Source organism: Furipterus horrens, unplaced genomic scaffold (assembly GCF_987537825.1).
Source record: "Furipterus horrens unplaced genomic scaffold, mFurHor1.1.pri manual_scaffold_2, whole genome shotgun sequence".
NCBI classification, from domain to species: Eukaryota; Metazoa; Chordata; class Mammalia; order Chiroptera; family Furipteridae; genus Furipterus; species Furipterus horrens.
The window spans coordinates 45,217,279-45,239,648 of NW_028327172.1; the positions used below are offsets into that span (position 1 = coordinate 45,217,279).

At 36.7% G+C, this 22,370-nt stretch overlaps 1 protein-coding gene across 1 annotated transcript in view; it reads right to left on the reverse strand.

Moving 5' to 3' along the window:
• FCHSD2 (FCH and double SH3 domains 2) overlaps nucleotides 1-22,370 on the reverse strand; it is a 219,782-nt gene that overhangs the window by 84,975 nt on the left and 112,437 nt on the right. The window contains exons 6-8 of the mRNA XM_090265153.1: nucleotides 14,711-14,844; nucleotides 10,889-10,943; nucleotides 9,908-10,036 (exon numbers count right to left, since the gene is read on the reverse strand). Coding sequence (XP_090121279.1) covers nucleotides 9,908-10,036; nucleotides 10,889-10,943; nucleotides 14,711-14,844 — 318 coding nt within the window. The remainder of the gene's footprint in view (nucleotides 1-9,907; nucleotides 10,037-10,888; nucleotides 10,944-14,710; nucleotides 14,845-22,370) is intronic.

Sequence of the window (22,370 nt, forward strand, 5' to 3'; positions counted from 1 at the left end):
TTTGAAAATCTGTTTTCAATTTTCTTGGGTATTTACCTAAGAGTGAAATTACAGGGTCATACATAATCTGTTACAATTTGAGAAACTAACTGTTTTCCACAGTCGCTGCACCATTTTACATTCCCACCCAATTTCTCCAGTCAGAAATAAAGGATTTACTAATTGAAATAAAGAACAATTTACAGGGAAACAAAAGTAGAGTGGATGAAGCCAAGAATCAAATTAGCAATTTTGAATATATAAGAAAGCAAAAAACAACAAATCAGAAAAGCAAGAAGAAAAAAGAAAAAAAGAAAATAAAATGAGCGCAGTGCAAGGAGCCTCTAGATAACTTCAAGCAAACCAACGTTTGCATCATGGGAGTGCCAGAAGGAGAAGAAAGCAAGACATTAAAAACCTATTTGAAAAAGTAATGACAGAAAACCTCCCTAACTTGGTGAAAAAGACATACAAGTCCAGGTAGCACAGAGAATCCCAAACAAGCTAGACCCAAAGAAGCCCACACCAAGACACATCATAATGAAAATGCCAAAGGTTAAAGACAAACAGAGAATCTTAAAAGCAGCAAAAGAAAAGCAGTTAGGTTACCTACAAGGGAGCTCCCCATAGGAGTTGGCATCTGCTGAGCAGCTGAGTAGCAAAAAGTGAGGAAACAGATGCTGCAGATTGGGAAAGTGGTAATTAATACTTGCTATACCATGGCAAAACATCAGGTGATAGTATTGCCTGTGATAACATGAAAAGCAGACCAGGGTACAGATCATGCAGTTCTAGGGCAAAGTTTCTCAATCTTGGCACTTAAAGCACTTACTCTAAGGTTTTATACTTAGTTTAATAAATGTTAGCTGTTGTTATTATTGTATACATATTTTTAAAATTTGGCATTGTCAAATCTATCACAGTACTTCCACAGTGTTTGCCTTTGCCAGACAACTTAAAATCTTCCCAAACTGAGATCAGATAAATATTTTTTCACATTTTTCTGTTATATTTATCTTTAACAAATCTATAACTTGGCCTGGTATAATGTAGGAATCTTTTTTCTTCTTTTTTTCTACAGAGCCTCAACATCACTGCCTTTATAATCTGCGATTTTCCCACTGATTTGATGTCTGGCTTTTCAGAGTTTGTTTATAAGTTCTTAATATCTGGCTGAAATCAACTATGCTCGCAGAGGAAGTGAGGCCAGAGTTCAATATAGCAGATAAAGTTCTTACCTCACAAAGCTTAGGGAAAATTCTAGTTGACAAGGATAGTATAACACATGTACTCTTTCACTTAAAAGATAACATTCAGAATCCACACATTGTTGGCCCTCTCAACATGCACATGTTTAGAGCATGTTGATTTTTGGCAAAAAAACACACACACAAAACCCCCCCCAAATCTTCATGGTATTTCTGCTTGTTTTACCAGATGAAAATAAAATTAGGGAGGGAAAGCACTCATGACTTTAATGCCTGGAAACTCCCCATGGCTTCATTTATATTGGTCTTGCTTGATCACTCAGGCGAAGTAACTCTCTCTTCTCTATTTTAACGCCAGAAAGATATATTAGGTCTGTAAGGGAAAACACTAATCTAATGTTAGCCTTCAGTATTTTTAGAGCAAAAACAATTCCATATACTTTTTGTTTAGTTGTGTTTACCAGCCTTAACTATTTTGGTAAGAAAATTTGGTTAAGATACAAAATAGCTTATTAATATAAATAAAGCATTAAGATGTATTAATTAGTGGAAGAGCAGGGAAGGTGGAAAGAGAAGTGAATACTTAAGGTACACCTACTATATGCCAACCACTTACATATATACACAATTCATGAAATAGTTCTATTTTTGGTCGTTTGAGATGAAGAAATAGAATCTCAAAGGTTAAAAAATATAAGGAAATGAAAGCCTACTTCCAAAGGAAGGCTTTCTTGATAGAAATACCTGCTTTTTCTTAAAGTCAATAGTTTACTCTCTCCAGAGCCTACCCTGAAGGAAACAGAACTACTCAGTACTTTACTAGTTCTAATGCACTTGAACTTTAAAAAATTTTATTATTGAGAGTATTAAGAATAAGAGGAATTTATGAAGTTACTGTACTCCCAACTGAAAATTAAACATGGTATTAGATATTAAGAAAAATAAAATATGCCAGAAAACATAAGCTGCCTAACAGCCTTGGGTAAGAAAGAAAAGTTACGGTTGGAGAAGAAGGACATTCTTTGAGAAGTGGCCTTGGAAGCGTCTGCCAACCAGACCCTTACTAAGCCAGTAAGGTAAGCTCCAGATCTCAGAAACGTGTATCTGGTGCTCATCACAGTTTCTTTTTCAAAATGTCTCCAATCTCTAATTATGCTTTCTAAAAACATTTACAACCCGAAAGTGAACTCTTCTCTTTTTCTTATTTAATCTTTATTGTAATTTTCTCCATTACTGTTTAGTTACCTTATACCCCTCTCTTGTGAACTCTCTCTCTTAAGGCCAGGTAATAGCTTATGTGATACTAATTTCCTTGTAAAACATCTATCTTACTTTCAGCTCTATAAAACAGATCACTAATATATCACCCAAATCAATTCCACCCAACAAAATGTATCAGACAGCAAGTATAAAGTCATTCAACAAAATCATTTGAATATTTATCAAGAGTCTATTTGTCAGATGTTACTCTAGGTGATGTAGAATAAACCAGGCATGGAAAAACCCAGGCCCAAACCCCTGTTCTTAAATATAATGTCTGGTTGTAATAAATACATATGTAATAAACATAAACAAAGTAAAGAAACAGAGTGAAGAATGCCATCTTATATCAGGTTGTCAGGAAAACCTTACTGATGAAGTCACGTTTAACAATGACCTGGATGAAGTGAGGGAGTTATGTGGATATCTTGGGGAACAGCTTGCTTAGGAAATAGCAAGGGCAAAGGTCCTGAGGTGAGAATATGATTGTTGTGGAACAGTAAGAAAACTAATATGGCAGAATTACAGTGAGGGAACAAGTGGTAGACCTTGATAAGAATTCTGACTTTTCAACTATGTGAGAAGAGAAGCTACCAGTAGGTTTTGAGAAAAGAATGACATAATCTGAGATTCAGACTTGAAAAGAATCACTTTGGCTATTGTGTGAAGAACAGACATTGAGGGCAAAGGTAGAAGCAGAAAGTTCATTAGAAGACTTGCTAAAAAAAAGAAAAAAGAGAAAAGAATCTCATAGACACAGACAATAGTGGGGTGATCCTGGGAGGTGGGGAAGAGAGAGGTGGAGGAAGGTTTGGGGGGATAAATGGTGATGGAAGGAGACTTGACTTGGGGTGGTGAACACACAGTATGATGTACAGATGATGTGTTGTGGAGTAGTGCACCTGAAACCTGTATGATTTTGTTAACCAGTGTCACCCCAATAAGTCCAATTAAAAAAAGAAGACTCTTGGTAAAGTACATGTAAGAGATAATAACAGTGAGCCCTGCTTGGGTAGCTCAGTTGGTTAGAGCATTGTCCCAATATGCCAAGGTTGCAGGTTTGATTTCAGGTCAGGACACATACAAGAATCAACCAATGAATGTACAAATAAGTGAAACAACAAATCAATGTTTCTCTCTCTCTCTCTCTCTCTCTCTCTCTCTTCCTCTCTCAAATCAATAAAAATTTTTTTTAAAAAGATAATAATAGGGCTTGGTTTAGAATAGCAGTAGTGGAGGTGGGGGAGAATGTTCCATTTAAAGGGAGAGAGGAAGGAATTTACTTGACAGGATGGATGTGGGGCTTGGGGAGGGATGATAAGAATGACACTAAGGCTTTTTTTTGTCTTGAGCAATTGCAAAGATGTAGTTGCCATTACTGAGACTGCGAAGATTCGAGAGTAGTAAATTTCGAAGGGAAAAATCAAAGGCTGAGTAGGTGGCAAGAGTAGTCAGAACATGAGTAATATACAAATAGATTGAGCAAATAAATAAATATATTGAGGATAACGGGAGCCAAATTTCTCACTGTCAAAGGCACTTACATACAAATATAGAAAAGGGAAGGCTAGAAAGAATCCTGAGGTAGTGGATTGGAACTGAACATCTCAATGTGAATTTATGTTTAGACACACATGTATAGATACAGAAATATAGCTGTATACATACATACATACATACAAGTATACATACATAATCTAAATTTCATAGCTCTGCCCACTGAGAGGGATAAGAAGCAATAATATCCAGAAGCAATGAGCACATCAGGTGCCCAGATTTCAGTTTCTAAATACTATCTTCCATTAAAATGAAATAAGGATCCTTGAAGAAATGCTTGATTCCAGAATTGGGGCAAGGTTAAGTAAATGATAGTCCTAGAACATCTTGTACCAGAAAGGAAATGCTCAGAGAATGACTGGGGTCTATGTGAAGGATAGGAGGAGCCAGGTTGAAGAGACTCCTACTGGTCAGGTATGAAGCAATTTGAGAATAATAATAAATAATAAAAGCAACACATTTCATTCCAGTGAATAAAATAGAAATCAATGACCATGACAATATAAATAAATATATGAACAGGGAAGAGTAAAAACGTATTCCTTATGATAGAATGACAACTAATAAATGTAGAAGAAATGATGAAAATATTTCACCATTTGGCAACCATCATAAAGGATTTCATCAAAGTATGCTAAGTAAGGCTGGTGGGCAGAGGTTTGACGGGGAATATAATATTGGGATAGTCTGCCTCTGCAAATACTTGCCATTGCATAGGAAAGAATGATGACTTTACAGTGGAAAAAACCAAGCAGATACCAAAATGACTACGTGATTAAGATAAACATCACCAGTGGCAGGACAAATTGACATCATATGCCTCTTGATAAAATGTCTGAGAAGAGCACAGGATCATTCCTGGGGTATTTCTGCCAAGAATGCATGACCTGAGGTTGGACATGTAGCAATACTGGACAAATCCAGCTCAAAGGACAGCCCACAGAAGCACAGGCTTGTGCTCTTTAAATTGTCAGTCATGAAAGACAGGAACAAATGGAGAAACTTTTTCAGACTGAAGGAGACTAAAGAGAAATGCCAAAGGTTAAAGATAAAGAGAGTATCTTAAAAGCAGCAAGAGAAAAGAAGAGAGTTACCTACCAAGGGGTTCCCTTAAGACTATCAGCTGATTTTTCGAAAGCAACTTTGCAGGCTAGAAGGGACTAGCAAGAAGCATTCAAAGTGATGAAAAGCAAGGACCTACAACCTAGATTACTCTATCCAGCAAAGCAGATAAAGTGCTTCCCAGACAAGGTAAACCTAAAGGAGTTCATCATCACCACCAAACTATTATTACATGAAATGTTAAGGGGAATTATTTAAGAAAAAGATGAAAATCAAACCATGAACATTAAAATGACAATAAATTGACAACTATCAATACTTGAATTCAAATAACAAACTAAGCAAACAAGCAAAACAGGAACAGAATCATAGATACGGAGATCATTTGGAGTGTTATCAGTTGGGTGGGGGAAGGGGAAAAATGGGGGGGAAAGGTGCAGGGATTAAGAAGTATAAATTGTTAGATACACACTAGACAGGGGGATAAGAACAGTATAGGTAATGGAGTAGCCAAAGAACTTATATGCATGACCCATGGACATGAGCTAAGGTGGGGTATTCCTGGAGCGAATGGGGGTACTGGGTGGAGGGGGGCAAAGGAGGAAAAATTGGGACAACTGTAATAGCATAATCAATAAAATATATATTTTAAAAATTCAGACATTCTAATGCATTGACTTCAGTCTAACTTTGAGAAAGATATATTTTAAAACACAAATATATAGAAAGAAACTACTTACTTCAAATACAGAGTAATACAGTGTATGTATGTATGTATATGTATGTCTATCTATCTATCTATCTATCTATCTATCTATCTATCTATCTATCTACTGCTCCTATAATATTAATGGATCCAAAGCAGAGATTTACTAGGCTGGGGGCATCAAATATGGGGCCCACGTGCTGGTATTTGCTCCTTTTACACCCAAGGACACAGACTGCTAATGGATCATGGCATCCACAAAGTTCTTCTTGGCCCAGCATTCTACCTAGCTACTATTAATTTATTACAACTGCCTCAAACAAAAACTATGCAGGAAAAAAAAAACTTTAAAATAAATCCTACTTTGATATCATCAGAATTAAAAGAAGAAGATAAAGCACAAAAATCTGCTTTTGAAAGAAATATTCAGGGAATAAAAAGGAACAATTGGAAATTAAAAGCACGTTGAAAAAACTAAACACTTAATAAGAGTTGCACTACAAAGTTGAAGTCTCCCAGATAGTAGTGTATAGTGACAAAGGAGGAAAATAAGGGAAAAAAGGAATTTACAGAATTAGGCCAGGAGATCCAATATATTAATAACAGGAGTTTCAGAAAAAGGAAACAGAGAGGAAGAATTAATCCAGAATCAAAGGGCATACTGAGAATATTACATAAGCTTCTAAAAACAAAACAAAACAAAACAGAACTAGACCAGATAAAAAGAATCAAGAATCAGAATGGCTTTGGATTCTCCATACCCACATAGGAAACAAGAAAATAAGAGTATTGACTTCAATATTTGAATAAAAATGATTTCAACCTTTAATTCTATATCAAGTATTAGCACAGAATAATGACATTTCGTAAACATAGTATCTCAAAAGACTTGCCTCCCATGTTCACTCTCTCAAGAAGGTACTGGAGGAGATATTCCCAAGAACAGAGTAAACCAGGAGAAAAGAACACATATGATACAGAAAACTGGAGATCCAACACAGGAGAGAGGCAAAGGAAGATCTCAGAGTAACGGCACTGCAGCGGATGCAGAAGGCCATTAATCTGGATTAGAGACGTGTAACACAAAAACCAGATATAATGTCATCACTAAGTTCCCATCAACTGTTAATCTAAGAATGGAATGTTCCAGAAAGATGAGGAGAAAACAGGATTATCAATTGTTTTGATTCTGAGAAGGCAGGAGGGGATGACATATTACCAAAAGTGAAGGTGAAAAGGAGGAATAACTGCTATTGAAACTCCTTGGAGTCTTGAACACAGATGAAGGCAGGTAATGGGACAATAATGGAGTTTCCTTTTAATGGCTTCTGTTTTCTCTGTAAATTAGGAAGAAAGACCACTTGCTAAGTGTGAAAGTAAAAGGGTAAGTTTATGGCTTGAGAAGAAGGAAAGAAGTTGAAAAAAATCATTAAAAATAGAAGGGGAAGTTAACCTGAAAAATGCAGTAGGAAATCTGAGCAGTGTTAAGGGTAAGTTTGAGATGGGTTCCACATTACTTTATGATTATGAATCTGCTGTTGAAAGATTTTCTTCAGTAGTACTTGGCTACTTAGCTGCAGATACAGAGAAAGAGGTTATCTGAGTTCATTCAGAGTTGGGATTTCATTTCATTTCATTTATAGGCTAGAGCAATGATTTTGAACCTTTTCCATCTCATGACACACATAAATTACTAAAATTCTGCAGCACACCAAAAAGTATATATATTTTTGCCGATGTGACAAAAATAAAATAGGTATCATTTTGATTCATTCACACTGGCTGGCTACTGTGTTGGCTGTTGTAATTTTTTTATTTGACGATCTAAGGAAAAAGAGGTCAGTGCCCTTGAATAGTCAGGTATTGCATATCTTAAATATTCTTGTGGCACACTGGTTGAAAATCACTGGGCTAGAGTGTTATTTAAATAATGAACTAGAGTGTTATTTAAATAATGAACTATGAACTCTAAACAGAAAAATGAGAAAGGATAAGATGCCTAAAGTGATTTGGGTAATTCCAGTCTAATATAAAGCATTATTTCTTTTTAAAAAAAGAAAAAAAGATAGCTATTACTAATCATGGTCCTCTAGCAGTAAGTGATTTGATTATCCTAATTTGTAATCATTTCCATCTCTCTTTCTCTTTCTCCTTTCCTGCTTGAGCTCTTTGAGGAGAATGCCTTACTCATCTTTGCTTCTTCCCAAAGTCTAGTCCAGTAGCTGCTGTACTATAAGTGACTATTAAATGTGTATGATTAAATCAACGAATCAAATCTCAGACTTCCAAGCTATTCACATAATTTTTTAAAAAGATTATAGCTAAGGCATTATAACCTGAACAAGAAATCAAAAAATAGACATTTCCAAGAAAGGCACTATAGGGCCAGCCAGCCACTCCACTGTCAATTCAATGATAGAAACTTAGTAAGTAGCTAACAGGATGAAATGAGAGTTTTCCAACACTGTAGACTATAGATTTAGCATGAGCAAGAAAATGAATTAACATGCACAACATGAAAATTAAGATACTTTTTTTTTTTCATTTTTAAGGAATAGGATGAACTCCTGCTTCTATTTTATCATTTCAGCACCCTATAATACTTCATGAAATGAGTAATCTGAAGCATAATCTACTCAAATGCTGATCGAAAACATGCATGAGAGCAGACCAGGCCCAATAACTTCTATGTTTTGGGTAGAGGGTAGATCTCTAAAATAATACTGTAACCTTTCCTGGTTTATCAAAGGCCATACATAGGGTTTTAAGAGATCTTTTTTGGCTATAGAATCGATTTTTTTTTTTAAAATAAAGATTTTGGTTTTGCTGCTGCTTAAACTAATATAATATTCATTTTAAAGTATGCAAAGAAGAAAAATATATAGTTAACAGCTTTGATTTAATAATAAAAGGACAGAGGAAATCAGTCTTAAGTAAAACCTTTACTAAGTTGTTTGAAACCATATTATAATGGGAGGTCAAGTCTGAAGCACTATAGGAGATTCTAAAGCACCCAATAAGAAAGTAAAATGCCTAAACCCCTAGGTCCCACGTTTCATGGGAAAAATGTATGCAAAGTTCTCATGTGAGATGCCCAAACAATCCCTTGTCTCTCTCACCCCCTGTATTCTAACTGGCAGAAGTTCAGAACAGGATAGAAACTAGGAAAACAGGATTTCAGGCAGTGAACAGAAAGGAAAGAAAAAAGAAATACAATAGGATACTTCTTAGTCCAGTCTGACTCTTTACCACTCCCATTTTTCTCTGAAGTTCTCAGGAAATGTCCTGTCTCTATTCTCAAGGAAAGAACCGTCCCAGAGACACTGGAGAAAAAAGTTTCCACTCCTGTTGCATCCCCATTCTCAACACCTCTGATTCATAAAGCAAGCAATTCAATGAAAGCAATGTATTTGATAGTCATTAGGGACAATGCATTGGAGAGGGATGGATTGAACATGTAAGAGAAAGAATAATCAAATGTTTGGGTTCTTGAGAAGACAAAACAGAATGAGATATAATTCAAACTAAAACTTGTCCACCAGCAACAAGGGGAAACCTGGCAGCAGGTTAAAAAAGTTTTCTTCTCTTTCACCCCTTTTGCTCAATTTCAGTGAAAGTAAAAACTACATATAGTATATAAACAGGAAAAGACCAAGATCGAGTTTGGGTACATGAGAAACTGAAACCCTATCTATCTGCCTTTCAGGGAGATACCCAGGGGAGAGGTATTGTCACATAACTACTAGACATTTTTTTCTTGTTTTTCTTTAGGCACATCAAAATCATAAAATCTTAATGTACAAGTTTACCTACCAATGAAAAAGTATAGAATTTTTAAAAATGAAGCTTTTAAAAATAATCTCATATATTAATAACCCCTATAGTAAATATCTGCTGCTGTTAGGGAATAATACAATCCTTTACTTGTGTTGGTTTTAAACATTTTCTTACACTAAAAATTGATTCAGAATTACGTGAAACAGGTTGCCCATGCAATATCAAGTATATTCCAAGAAAATACAAAGTAGCCTGGATGCTATTCTGCCAACTCAATCCTGTGTACTTAACACCCAATTTATCAGTTGTTTTTGTCTTTAATGAAACAAAATTACCATAGATATTAAGACTGTTTTACCTTCATAATGTTAACTAAATCTGTTTGATAGTAGCGATCCTGGTGTGCATTTGCTGCTGCTAATGTAAGAAGATAATCATTCCTTGCGTGAGTAGCTTTGGAATTACACTCAGTTCGCCGGGCTTTTAACTAAAACATAATAAAAGAAAAAAAATCAGTGCAAACTGATATTACACTGCAAAACATATGAGAATAACCTTTTTTAGTTGGCAATTGATGGGTCCTCCATAAGAGTAAAGGTAACCATGTGGAGAAACATTTACATGCTTATAAAAACTATTCAGCACTATTGAGGAATTAAATAAACAGTGACTATAACTGTTAAACCTGATAAGAGTATTTTCAAATATTTGTTATTTATACTTAACATACTTCCAAAGCTTTATAGAGAACTTCAAAGTATTTTGTTCATTTTATCCAAATGGGAAAATAAGGGTTCCCAAATTAAGTACCTTATCCTATCTTCAAAGACATGGGTAAATCTGTTGGAGTTAGAAAATAGTTTTTAAAAATTCCATACTAATAATGTGCCAAAAGGACTGCTACTAGTTGGGAGCCTGGCAGTCAAAGCCAGGTCACTAAGCTTTCTTATCAGTACTTCACAGCCTGAGGGCCCCACAGGAAAAAAATCGCTTGCATCTGGCCCAAAATTTGTGCTCAGGGTGTAAAGCTCAATGAAATGGAGTTTATAGAGATTTCTAAATCCTGTGGACTAAGTCTCTTATACTAAGAGTTAAAGACATAAAGCTACCCAAGCAAATTAAGTACAGAAACCTATCAGCAAAGCAATCTTGAGAAGCAAGCACTGTTGGAAGTGTTGACACCTGGCTGAAAAACGTGCCCTTGAACTGGGAAGGAAAGTTCCTCCCTAAGTTAAAATGCTTCTCTAAATTAGTTGCAAATAATTGACCCATCAAAAAGACCCAATTCTTTTATTTTTTTCAAGATAAGTTTTCTCAGATATAGTTTTCAAAAACTCACCTTTACACTTGCCTTTTGTAAACTGATTCTTGATTGAAAAAGACTAAGTTTAGATCTGTAATAAAAATAGAAAAGTATGGTAAATAAAATTACCAAATTATACCATAATAAAATAATTAAATATTATAATTACTAAACTTTTTAAAAGTTACCATTTTTCACAGAACTATTCTAAAAGAGAACTAAAAAATGGAAAACCAAGATTAATGATTATCTTCCTTTATTTTACTACAGGAAGAATTAATATTATGGTGAAACAGGAAATATTGAGATTAATAAAATAAAAATATTTAGTGACAAAAAAATTCAATTAGACAAATCCAATATATTGGTGTTTCACAATAAACAAGAGGCATTAAACTATAGTTATTCCCGTAGCATACAATTACATACACTTTAGTTCCTGCAAGGAAGTTTAAAGTGCAGGAATAACCGACCTATGGAAACAAAGATCAGCAGGTTATCAGGGCAATGTGTGACAGGCTCCAGCAATGCCAGAGTGCAGTCTACAGTGTGTGCTGACCAGGCTCAACAAAGTCCTTAATTCCATTCTTTCTCCCATTAAAAGTTCTTCTTATTTGGGTGCCTGCCTGTGTGCCGTCTCTACTCTTAATACAGTATTTGGAATACAATGAGAAAGTCTCTGGACTCTCTGCCTTATATGATTTTGTTCTACTTTATCTTCTCCAAATCTGGCATCATCATTTCCTTCAATTCCTTTCACTATGAGAGGGGAACCAAAATCTAGCAGTCAGTAATAAAAATATGCTGGTTTTACCCAAACAACCAGAGATAACCACCAAGAGGAAAGTCAAAAGACAAATGCTAAGAAACAATCAACACTCCCAGGACCAATGTTTGTCTTGACTGCAGTGTCATGGTGATTGCCATGGGAGACTTCAATGCATGTGCTAGCAGCTATGCCATAACATGAAGTAAAGCTGCAGACCACAGAGCAAGCCAGTCTCTGCAGAACACGTGAGGAGCTTAGCAAAAGCAGCCTCTCATCTCCAAACAAGAGAGAAACATTCAGGGATGTACATGTATGCATCCAAACTACTTCCCCACTGTTAAAAAAATTGGGTCCAAAGTATTCCAGTTATATTCTACCTCGCTATATTCATACTTTGTGGGCTTTTTGTTTTTATTAATTAGATTCATATTCATTTTGATCTAGAAAAGCAAAGGCCACAGATTTTAAAATTTGAGAGGGCCTGTTCAGGGTTAAGAAAGATGGTTTGGGGGTATTCTCAATTCTCCTCTTTTTGTTGCCATTATCCAAATAGTCTGAGTTGCACCTGGATTTTCCAACCTAAGGCTTTAAGTTTCTGGCTTCTGCTTCATTTGTGAATCCTCATATAGTTCTTGTGTGGTACTAAAGCAGGTATTAATAATCAATAGAATAATACAGTCCCTGTCCTCAAAGTTACTATCTAGAACAAATGAGATATATACAAATAATAAACTCTTCCTCACCTACCTCCCAAATGTTAATATTACGTAGGGTTCCAAACTCAACTTCTCATCTCATTTTCTATATGATTTCCTCTTTATAACTATCATCTGAAAGGCAATTAACCCCCAAAGTGAGACCTTTCCACCCAGATTCTCATCTGAAAATGAGTTAGTTATATGACTCCCTACCGAATATATTCACACCAATGTTCCACAGGTTTTTTAGAACCTTTATACCCCAAATAGAACTAATCTTTGCCTTCAAACTGCCTCCCTCTTCCCTCTGTGTGCACTTCTCTCCTAAGGTGCACATCTCATCATCTGTCAAGTCATCTATCAAAACTACACGCAGTCCAGTGTTCACGTCCCCTTTCCTGATCTTCCCTCTCATCTCTACTTAGAAAAATCATATTCATTCTCCAAGACTCTGTCCAAACATCACTTCTTCTATAAAGGTTTCCTTTTACATTAGGCAAATTAATCTGTTTTCCATGCTTATATATTATCATACAACTATTGTAAATAGGTAAGCGACTTAAGGCACTTCTTAAAATTTAGTGAATAAACAAATCATAAAGTCACTTTTAAATACATTTCTCTTTAATTCTAGATTTTAAATTTCTTCAGGGCACAAATTTTATCTGTACTTACAGCAACCAATATAAAGTAATCATTCAATAAACAATTAGTGAGTGAAGATGAAAAGGCATTTCTTACTCTGTAGTTGAATTAATTTTCCAGAAAAGTTACACGCTGAACTAAAATGTCTAATTTGCTGTATCCCCTCTGAGTTTGGGCCACATTAGAAAGCAGTTCCTTGTGATCAGCATTTGTGATTATCTGACCCTGTAAAACCCACACTTCTCAGGAGCAGCCCTGCAACTGTCCTCATTTTCAACCCTGGAGGCCCTAGCTAATGTGGGGATTTCTATATGTTCTACAAATCTGTCAACTCTGTTCTAGAATTCCTGAGAGTTTTATTAAACAAGTTCCCCAAAACTACCATAACAGGATGTTCCTAATAGAGATCACCTGATCTAAAATATTCTGGGTCTTACTGAGACATAGCTAGGTAGCTCGTTTGCTTAGAGGGTTGGTTAAGGTATTGTCCAGATAGGTCAAGGTTGTGGGTTCGATCACCGGTCAGGGAACATAGAGAAGTCAACCAATGAATGCATAAATAAGTGGAACAATAAATCTATGTTTCACTCTCTCCTTTTCTATCTCTCTAAAAAAAAATCAATTAAAAAAATTGGGTCTTATTTGGAAGATGGGTTCATTCACTCTACAGGAAATATTTGTATGCTCACAAAAAATAAAATAATAAAGACAATAAACTAAATTAGGGAAACAGTATATAGTAAATATATTTCCCAGTAACATAAAGTACTTCATGAATATTCAATTACCATCCCTTGGTACCAAATACACTCCACAGGAGAACTTAAATTTTCACAGGATACTTACGAGATTACTTAATTTCTTGCAAATAGATTTAAAACAAACAAAAAACATATTAGAAAGACACTCCCCAGGCCTTGCTAGTCTGTACAAGTGTTCATAGCCTTTCAGATTTCATGAGTTGTAGTTCAGATTTTACATCAGTGAGCTCACTGAGTGGGAATTTTAGCTCTCCTCACAAACCTCTTCTGAGTCCTAGCCTATAACATTGGCTTATTTTTTTCCTCAAAAACTTATCTTTTTTCAAGTTGTCATTGCAGGAATCTCTACTCTAATGTTTGCTTTATTAGTTCCTTCTATTACCCATCGCCAGTTCCTTCTTTTCCTAATTAGTCTCAGAAAAAAAAAAAGCAAAATTTAAGTCACAAATACTGAAGTAAAATTCACATAATTGGTAAGGCAGACATAAAAAAAGTATATGTATTAGAATTTCACATAAGAGAGGAACTGCACTGGAGCAGAGTGTCTACACCGAGGTCTGTGCTCTTGCTTACTTGATGCGCCCATGGCCCTCAGTGGCACGCTGGGCACAAGGGACTCCCTACTACAATTAACTTAGTCTCTAGCATGAGAAAAATGAGGCTCTTAAACTCTGATAATCACACACAATAGCACCTTTACTAGACTTTTGCTAAGCTTTCAATACAATGTTCATTTGTCTTCTCTAGAGAATTCAATTTAATGTAAAAACTGATCAAATCTTCTCATTTTGCTACATTACATATTTCAAATAAAGTCAGCTAATATAAAGGAAAATTTTGATTTCAAGTATGTAACAAATATAGGTCAGATGAAACCACTGTAATCTAAGAATGAGCCTACGCTTGATATTAATAAAAAACAAAGCACTGGCAAAAATAACATTTATTTGCATAATCACTTTTTCAGAAATGCTAAAATACATACTTTGCCTCGATGTCAGCTTTCTCTCGCACTGCTTGAGCCATCTGTTCAGTCTCAAAGTACTTCTTTTTGCCTTTAGCTAAATCTTTCACTGTCTCTTGTAATTCGGTTTGGATCTTTGTCAACTGGTCCATACACTGTAAAATACAAAGTGCAATTATTATGATTTCAGTTTTCAGGCTTACAGAAATGGGTTTGTCCTAAGGATGGAAATGCAGGAGAAGAATCAGCACTTCTAGTCTCCTTCAAATTGCAAATTAAAACCCAGTGAACAGCTGGTACTCCAATTTCTAGTAATGTATGATATAGTGCCACAGCTTGCTTAACAACTCTGGAGAAATAGTCTCTGAGTGCTGATGGCTGAGATTAAGGTAAGGCATGAGGAGAGCAACAATGAAAACGCTCTTACTGTTGGAACTACTATGGCAATAAAGGCAAAAGAATAAAGCAATTCTGTGTTTCTTCATGATCTTAATAAAGTTTCTCTATATATTTGGGGAACCAATGGTGCAAAGGGTACTGAAGAATTCACCCCTAGAAAAGGAGTGAAATCTGAGAAGTCTGACATAAGCCCAAGATGAAGGAGAAAAGCAAGAAACCTGGGTACCATCATAATAATTACTCAAAACTCCCCAACTCTTTGGATACACATATACATTCTAGACAGAACAGACATAATAATAACTCCAATAAATGTTTAATCAATACTCATAATACATTGGGGCCAAAGTGATACTACTTTACAAAGAAGTGAGAGATCTGGAAAGTTCCCATGGGCACATCTATTGAGCACTTAAGTGTCAAGCTGTGAAAAAGGGTTAAAAACACTTCTTTCCCCTCAGCTTGAAAACTAGAGCTTTAGGTCTGTGTTTCAGTAGAAACCTGATGAAGACACAATGTCAACTGTATTACTTGGCAACATTGCTTATGAATCCCAAAAGGTAAATTGCATCAGTTTGGAGAAACTACAAATGGACTATAATGGCTGATGGAGAAGCCTTGGCTTTGGGCTTGAGTTTGGTGATTCCCGTATCTGGACGCGTCCCTTACAGGAACCTTGGAAACTCTATTTATAGAGTTGTAATAAAAGATTTTAGTCTCCTTTAGGACCTGTGACTACCCCTGCACATGTGAGTCTCATTCCCTTACCCCAGACATGTCACCTGGGAACCAAATAGAGTAACTCTAGTTGGCTGTGTAGACTGAGCTATACACTGGTGGAAGTACTAATTCTACTAATGTTGGATGCCACCCTACTGGTTAACCGTGTTCCCTGTCCTAATGTCCTTCTAAACCTCATGCCATGTGTGGCACGTGATAATCATGAGAGTCTGACTGCTTAGTTACACTTAAGAAGATTCCCTGTGGGCAATGCAAAGGTACAATGCACTGTGCTTAGCACTTTATAGGTATTATTCATTTAGTCCTCCAAATGATTCTCTGATGAAAGTATTCATATTATTAGTCCAATTTTAAGATGAGGACACAGAGGTTATATGATTTAAAGAGGTGAAATAATTTACCCAAAGTCATAGAGTAACCTTATAGTATGTATTCCAGTTCTGTGATAACCATGTTTTTAAGGTCTCATATAGAGATGCTTTATCTTAAAATAGTAAGCTTAAAAAACATTGACATGCAATTCCCTTAACACAAAATCTACCATTTTAAAGATTTTATTTATTTATTTTTAGAGAGAGGGGAAAGAAGGGAGAAAGAGAGGGTAACAGCAATCGGTTGCCTCTCTCATGCCCGCGACGGGGACCTGGTCCACAACCCAGGCATGTACCCTGACTGGGAATTGAACCAGTAACCTTTTGGTCTGTAGGCCGGCACGCAATCTACTGAGCCAGGGCAAAATCCACCTTTTTAAAGTGTACAGTTCAATGGTTTTTAGTATACTGACAAAGATGTAAAACCATTACCTCCAGGACATTTTCATTAGCCCCAAAAGAAACTCCACACCCATTAGTAGTTACCCCCCATTGCCCCTTACCCAGAGTCCCTGGCAACCACTAATCTACTTCCTGTCTCTATGAATTTCCTATTCTGGACATTTTGTATAAATGGAATCATATAATATGTGGTCTTATATGTCTCACTTCTTTCACTTAGCAAAATGTTTTCAGGGTTCATCTATGTTATAGTAGGTGTAAAGTCTTCATTTCTTTTTATGGCTACATAACATTACATTGTAAAAATATACTTAAATAGTAAGCTTTTATCTTGCAGAAAAACATTTCTTTCTCCTTAATTTTAATAGTCCTTATCATATGCAAACCTCTTGTTTAATAAATAATACCATGACAACCTGACAATCCCATAAAGAGGTGATAAACATCCTAATAATGCCATGTTTGCAGGTGTGAAGAGCTGAGACAGAGCTCCATGGCTACAATTAGATATTAAGAACCCAACTGGAACATTTCTGAAAGATACAACTGTGTTTAATGGGAAAATGGTGTCAATTATTTAAAAGAGGGCTCAGGTGTAAGGCATCTATATCCATAATGTTCACCCAAAACAAGCTGGGCCTCACAAAACCTAATCAATGAAGGAAAGCCCAAGAGTTCTGTGGAGATATGTATGCAAAGAAAGGATTGGCTAATTTAAATATTTTGAGAGGAAACTAAACATAGCAGGTCAAAGGTTTTCCAGGGGATTGGAAACCACGTGGATACGGTCTCAATATATTCACACAAAGTGAATAAGTGAACATCACGGGTAACTGTACATGAGCAAATACGTATACACATGTGTGCACATACACACAGAGCCACTCACTCCTTACACCCAGTCCCTTTGAAGAATAAGAGCTTTCCCTAGCTGTGGATAGGCAAACATCTTATAGAGATTACATAATTCACTTTCATCTATAAAAGGCTATGTTAGAGCCAGGCTATTGCTATGACCCAGCAATCCCTCTTCTGAGTATCTACCTGAAAAATTTGAAAACATTTATTTTTAAAGATATATGTATCTCTATGTTCACTGCAGCATTATTCACAGTAGCCAAGACACGGAAACAACCTAAGTGTCCTGCAATGAATGACTGAAAAAACCGCATGTGGTACATATATCTACTCAGCCATAAGAAAGGATAAAATATTGCCATTTGAGACAACATGGATGGATCCTGAGCATGTCATGCTAAGCAAAATAAGCCAGACAGAAAAGGACAAGAATCATAATATTTTACTTATATGTGGGATATAAAAGAAAGCGACAAATGAACAAACAAAACAAAGAAACTCACAGACAACAGTATGGTAGTTACCAGAGGGGAATAGGATTGGGGGAGGATGAAGAAGGTAAAGGAGGCCAAATATATAATGACAGAAGGAGACTAAACTTCGGGTGGTGAGCACACAATGCAATATACAGATGATGCATTGTGACAGTTCATATCTTAAAAACATTTCTCAAAAAAATCTTACAAGAAAACTTTCGTTGACTATTCCTACTTTCTTCTTTTCCTTTATATAAGATTCTAAGATACTGTTTATCAAAATATTAGAGATAGCTTATGTTTACACAGAAGAGATCTCTTGTGATCCTTTCTTCCCCGGCATTCAGTAAACCTACAACCAAATGCTTTCCATCACCCAAGTGGACTATTTCAAGTCAGACTAATTAGGGTTCTTCTTTAAAGGAAAGTGCTCTCCATGTAACAAAATACCAAAAATATTTATTTAAAAAAGTCATCAAACTTAATGTGCAAAGGAAAAGATTACCTAGGATTTTCTTTCCAATTTTAAAAATAAATTTCTTCTGTAGGAATCCACTTTTCTGGGGTGGACTAAGTTATATACTTAAAAAGAAGCTTAATATTGCCGATGTTAAGAAATGCCTTGGTGTGATATATGCCCAGCCCCTCTCCATGAGTTATCAGCACTAAGCAGACACAGAAATCAGTGTATAAGTTTACATTAATGCTAAGGGATAATACAAAGTGATGACAGACTTGAATATTATAATTCAGATCCTAGTGAAGAAATTAAAAGTATGATCTCTGAGTATGACACAGAAATAGTAGAGAGAGAGAGAGAGAGAGAGAGAGAGAGATGGATAGATAGGACAGACAGACTTGCTGATAACTTGAAGGCAGGAATAAAAATAAAAGTAATTTGGGCCAATACATCAAAGTCCTATAAACTAGGAGGTTCTCTGACCCAGTAGTCACGTCCTGGAAATTTATACTAAGAAAAAAACTTAAAAGAAAATAGTTAACTTTAATTGCAGATTTAGTGGCATGATTAAAAAGAGGTATAATTAAAAAAAGCACAATAAATAAAAGTCATTCAGAAATTAAAAAATAAGCATAAAAGCTTTATAGAACTATGAGTAGCTCTAGTCAAGATGGTGGCACAGGTGAATGTGGTACTTGGAACCTCTGACAGTCACATCAAAATTACAACTAAATTACAGAACAAACATCATTCGGAATCACCTGAAATGTAGCAGAACAGAAGTCTTATAACTAAACATATAAAGTAAAAGCCTTAGCCCTGGCCGGGAGGCTCTGCTGGTTCAAGTGTCATCCCGTAGACCAGAAGGTTGCATGTTCGATCCCTGGTTGGGGTTCTCCCACCCTCTACCTTCCTCTTTCTCTAAAATCAAAGAAAGCCTGTCCTCAAGTGAATATTTAAAAAAAGAAAAAGAAAAGGCTACATCAAGATTGGTAGGAGGGGCAGGGATGCTGAAAAGGCTGGTCATACACCCACATCTGGCAGTTAAAAACCAGGAGAAATATCTCAACTTCTGAGGTCTCTCTTAAGGAGCAAGAGCTCTGCCCCATATGTCGCAACCCCTAGCTGGGGAAAGTTCCAGTGCCAGGAAGGAAAGTCCCTATAACTTCTGGCTGTGACAACCAGCAGGAGCTGTGTGAGACAGAGGGCTTCTAGAGTTCCAGGCAGTTCCTCTTAAAGGGCAAATGCAATGACTTACTCAGACCCAGTTGCTCTGAGCTCCAGCACTGGGCAGCAGCTCAAAGGGTACCAGGGATATAAGGGAGGCACTGAACTGTTTGTTTTGGGGTAAGAGCTGGGGGGCAGCTTTCTCCCAGACAGACTGGTAGAGGCCACTGTTTCTTTTCTGAGCCCTCTTCCCACAGAGCCAGCAGGCAGGCACCATATCTGAGTCTCCACCAACATAGCTAACAAGGTTCAACCCAACCTGGTGATTCCCTGATTTTTATATTGTTATTGAGGTAATAAGTTAATTTAGAGTAAAGTCTGAGGAATAGTAAAACCGCCAATTCAAGGTAAACTATAATAAGTCAGGGAGGCACATTGGAATCTCTAAGGTAATTACTAAAATAATAATATAAGATTATAAAACTAAGAAGGAATACGACTACCTCAAAACTAAAATCAACCAGAACTACCAGAAAATCGAACTGCATGGAAGTCCAACAAACAAAGACATAAAGAAGTAATATGTCGCCTGTGGGACTTCTGGCCAAGATGGAGGCCTAGACAGACATACTGGGTCTCCCTTTACAACTAAGAAGGAATACAACTACCTCAAAACTAGAGACAACCAGAAGTTCCAGAAAATCAAGTTGCATGGAAGTCCAACAAACAAAGATATAAAGAAGAAATACTCATCCAGACAGGTAGGAGGGGTGGAGCCAGGAAGGAAAGGATGCAGTGTGGTAGCGGTGGTGGTGGCAACGGTAGCAGCAGCAGGCTGGCGGAAAGCACAGTAACACATTTTAAAAAGTGGGGAGGGACACCTGGGGAGCATTCCCAGCTCCTGTTCAGACCGTGAAGCTCGTGGTCCCAGTGCAGGGGAAAATAAAGCCTCATTGCTTCTGATTGTGCAAACCAGTGGTGTTTGGGGCGGAAGCAGAAACTACCGGTCTCTCAGTACAGTCTGCTTGTTTAAAGGGCCCTCACGGTCCTAGAACGTCTGCAGACTCACCCACTCTGGGAATGACAGCCAGGGCAAGAGCTAGAGAGGTGCTAGTCCCATATGAAAGTGGGAGAAGTGCCTGGAAAAGGGGCAAGTGCTGAGCAAGTGGCATTGTTCCCTCTCTGAGCCCTCCACCACACATAGCGCCACAACATGGTGAAACAGGTCACCCATACTAACGAATACGTAAGGCTCTGCCCCTTACAAAGTAACAGAACTGACGGCTCTACCTAAGACACAGAGGCAAACAAACACAGGAGCATGTCAAGATGAGGAGACAGAGAAGTAGGGCCCAAAATGGGGAATGGATCAAGGTTCCAGTGGGAGAACTAAGTGGCGAGGAGATAGCCAACCTAATAGATGAGGAGATAGTCAACCTAACAGACACAGAACTCAAAACACTGCTGATAAAGATGCTCACAGGCTTGACAGATATGCTTGAGTACGGCAAATGTATTAGGGAAGAAGTGAAGGCTATGCTTAGTGAAACGAAGGATAATCCACACAAAACCAATGGTGAAGAGAAGGAAACCGGGGTTCAAATCAATGATTTGAAACATAAGGAAGAAAAAAACAGCCGACCAGTACAGAATGAGGAAACAAGAATTGAAAAAAATGAGGAGAGGCTTGGGAACCTCTGGGACAACTTTAAAAGTGCCAACATCTGAATCATAGGGGTGCCAGAAGAGAAAAAGCAAGAAATTGAAAGCTTACGTGAAAAAATAATGAAGGAAAACTTCCCAAATTTGGTGAAGGAAATAGACATACAAGTCCAGAAAGCATAGAGAGTCCCAAATAAGGTAGACCCAAAGAGGGCCAAACCAAGTCACCTCATAGTTAAAATGCCAAAGGTTAAAGATAGAATCTTAAAAGCAGCAAGAGAAAAGAAGAGAAACTTTGCAGGCAAGAAGAGACTGGCAAGAAGTATTCAAAGTGATGAAAAGCAAGGACCTACAACCAGACTACTCTATCCAGCAAAGCTATCATTTAGAATGGAAGGGCAGATAAAAGTGCTTCCCAGACAAGGTAAAGGTAAAGGAATTCATCATCACCAAGCCCTTATTATATGAAATGTTAAAGAAACTTATTTTTAAAAAAGATCAAAACTATGAACATTAAAATAACAACTAACTCACAACTATCAACAACAGAATCTAAAAAATAAAAACAAAAACAAACTAAGCAAACAACCAAAATAGGAAGAGAATTATAGGTATGGGGATCATTTGGAGGGTTATCAGCTGGGAAGGGGAAGGGGAAGAAATGGGGAAATGGGGCAGGGATTAAGAAGCATAATTGGTTGGTACAAAATAGACAGGGGAATGGTAAGAATAATATGGGAAAGGGTGAAGCCAAAGAACTTATATGCACAACCCATGGACATGAACAAAGGGGGGGGAGGAGTTGCTGGAGGCAAGGGGCATACTGGGTGGAGGGGAGCAAATGGGAAAAATTGGGACTACTGTAACAGTATAATCAATAAAATATACTTTAAAAAAGATTATAAAACTAAAAAGCTAATAGTGAAGAAAACTGATAATAAAAACTAAGATTGTCAAACATCACAAATCATCAGGAAAATGTAAATTAAAATCACAATGACATATTACCTCTCACCTGTTAGGATGGTTATTATTATTTTTAAAATTTTATCCTCACTTGAGGACATGCTTATTGATTTTAGGGAGAGGGGAAAGGAGGAAGAGAGAGAGGAAAACATTTATGTGAGAGAAAAACACTGATCAGT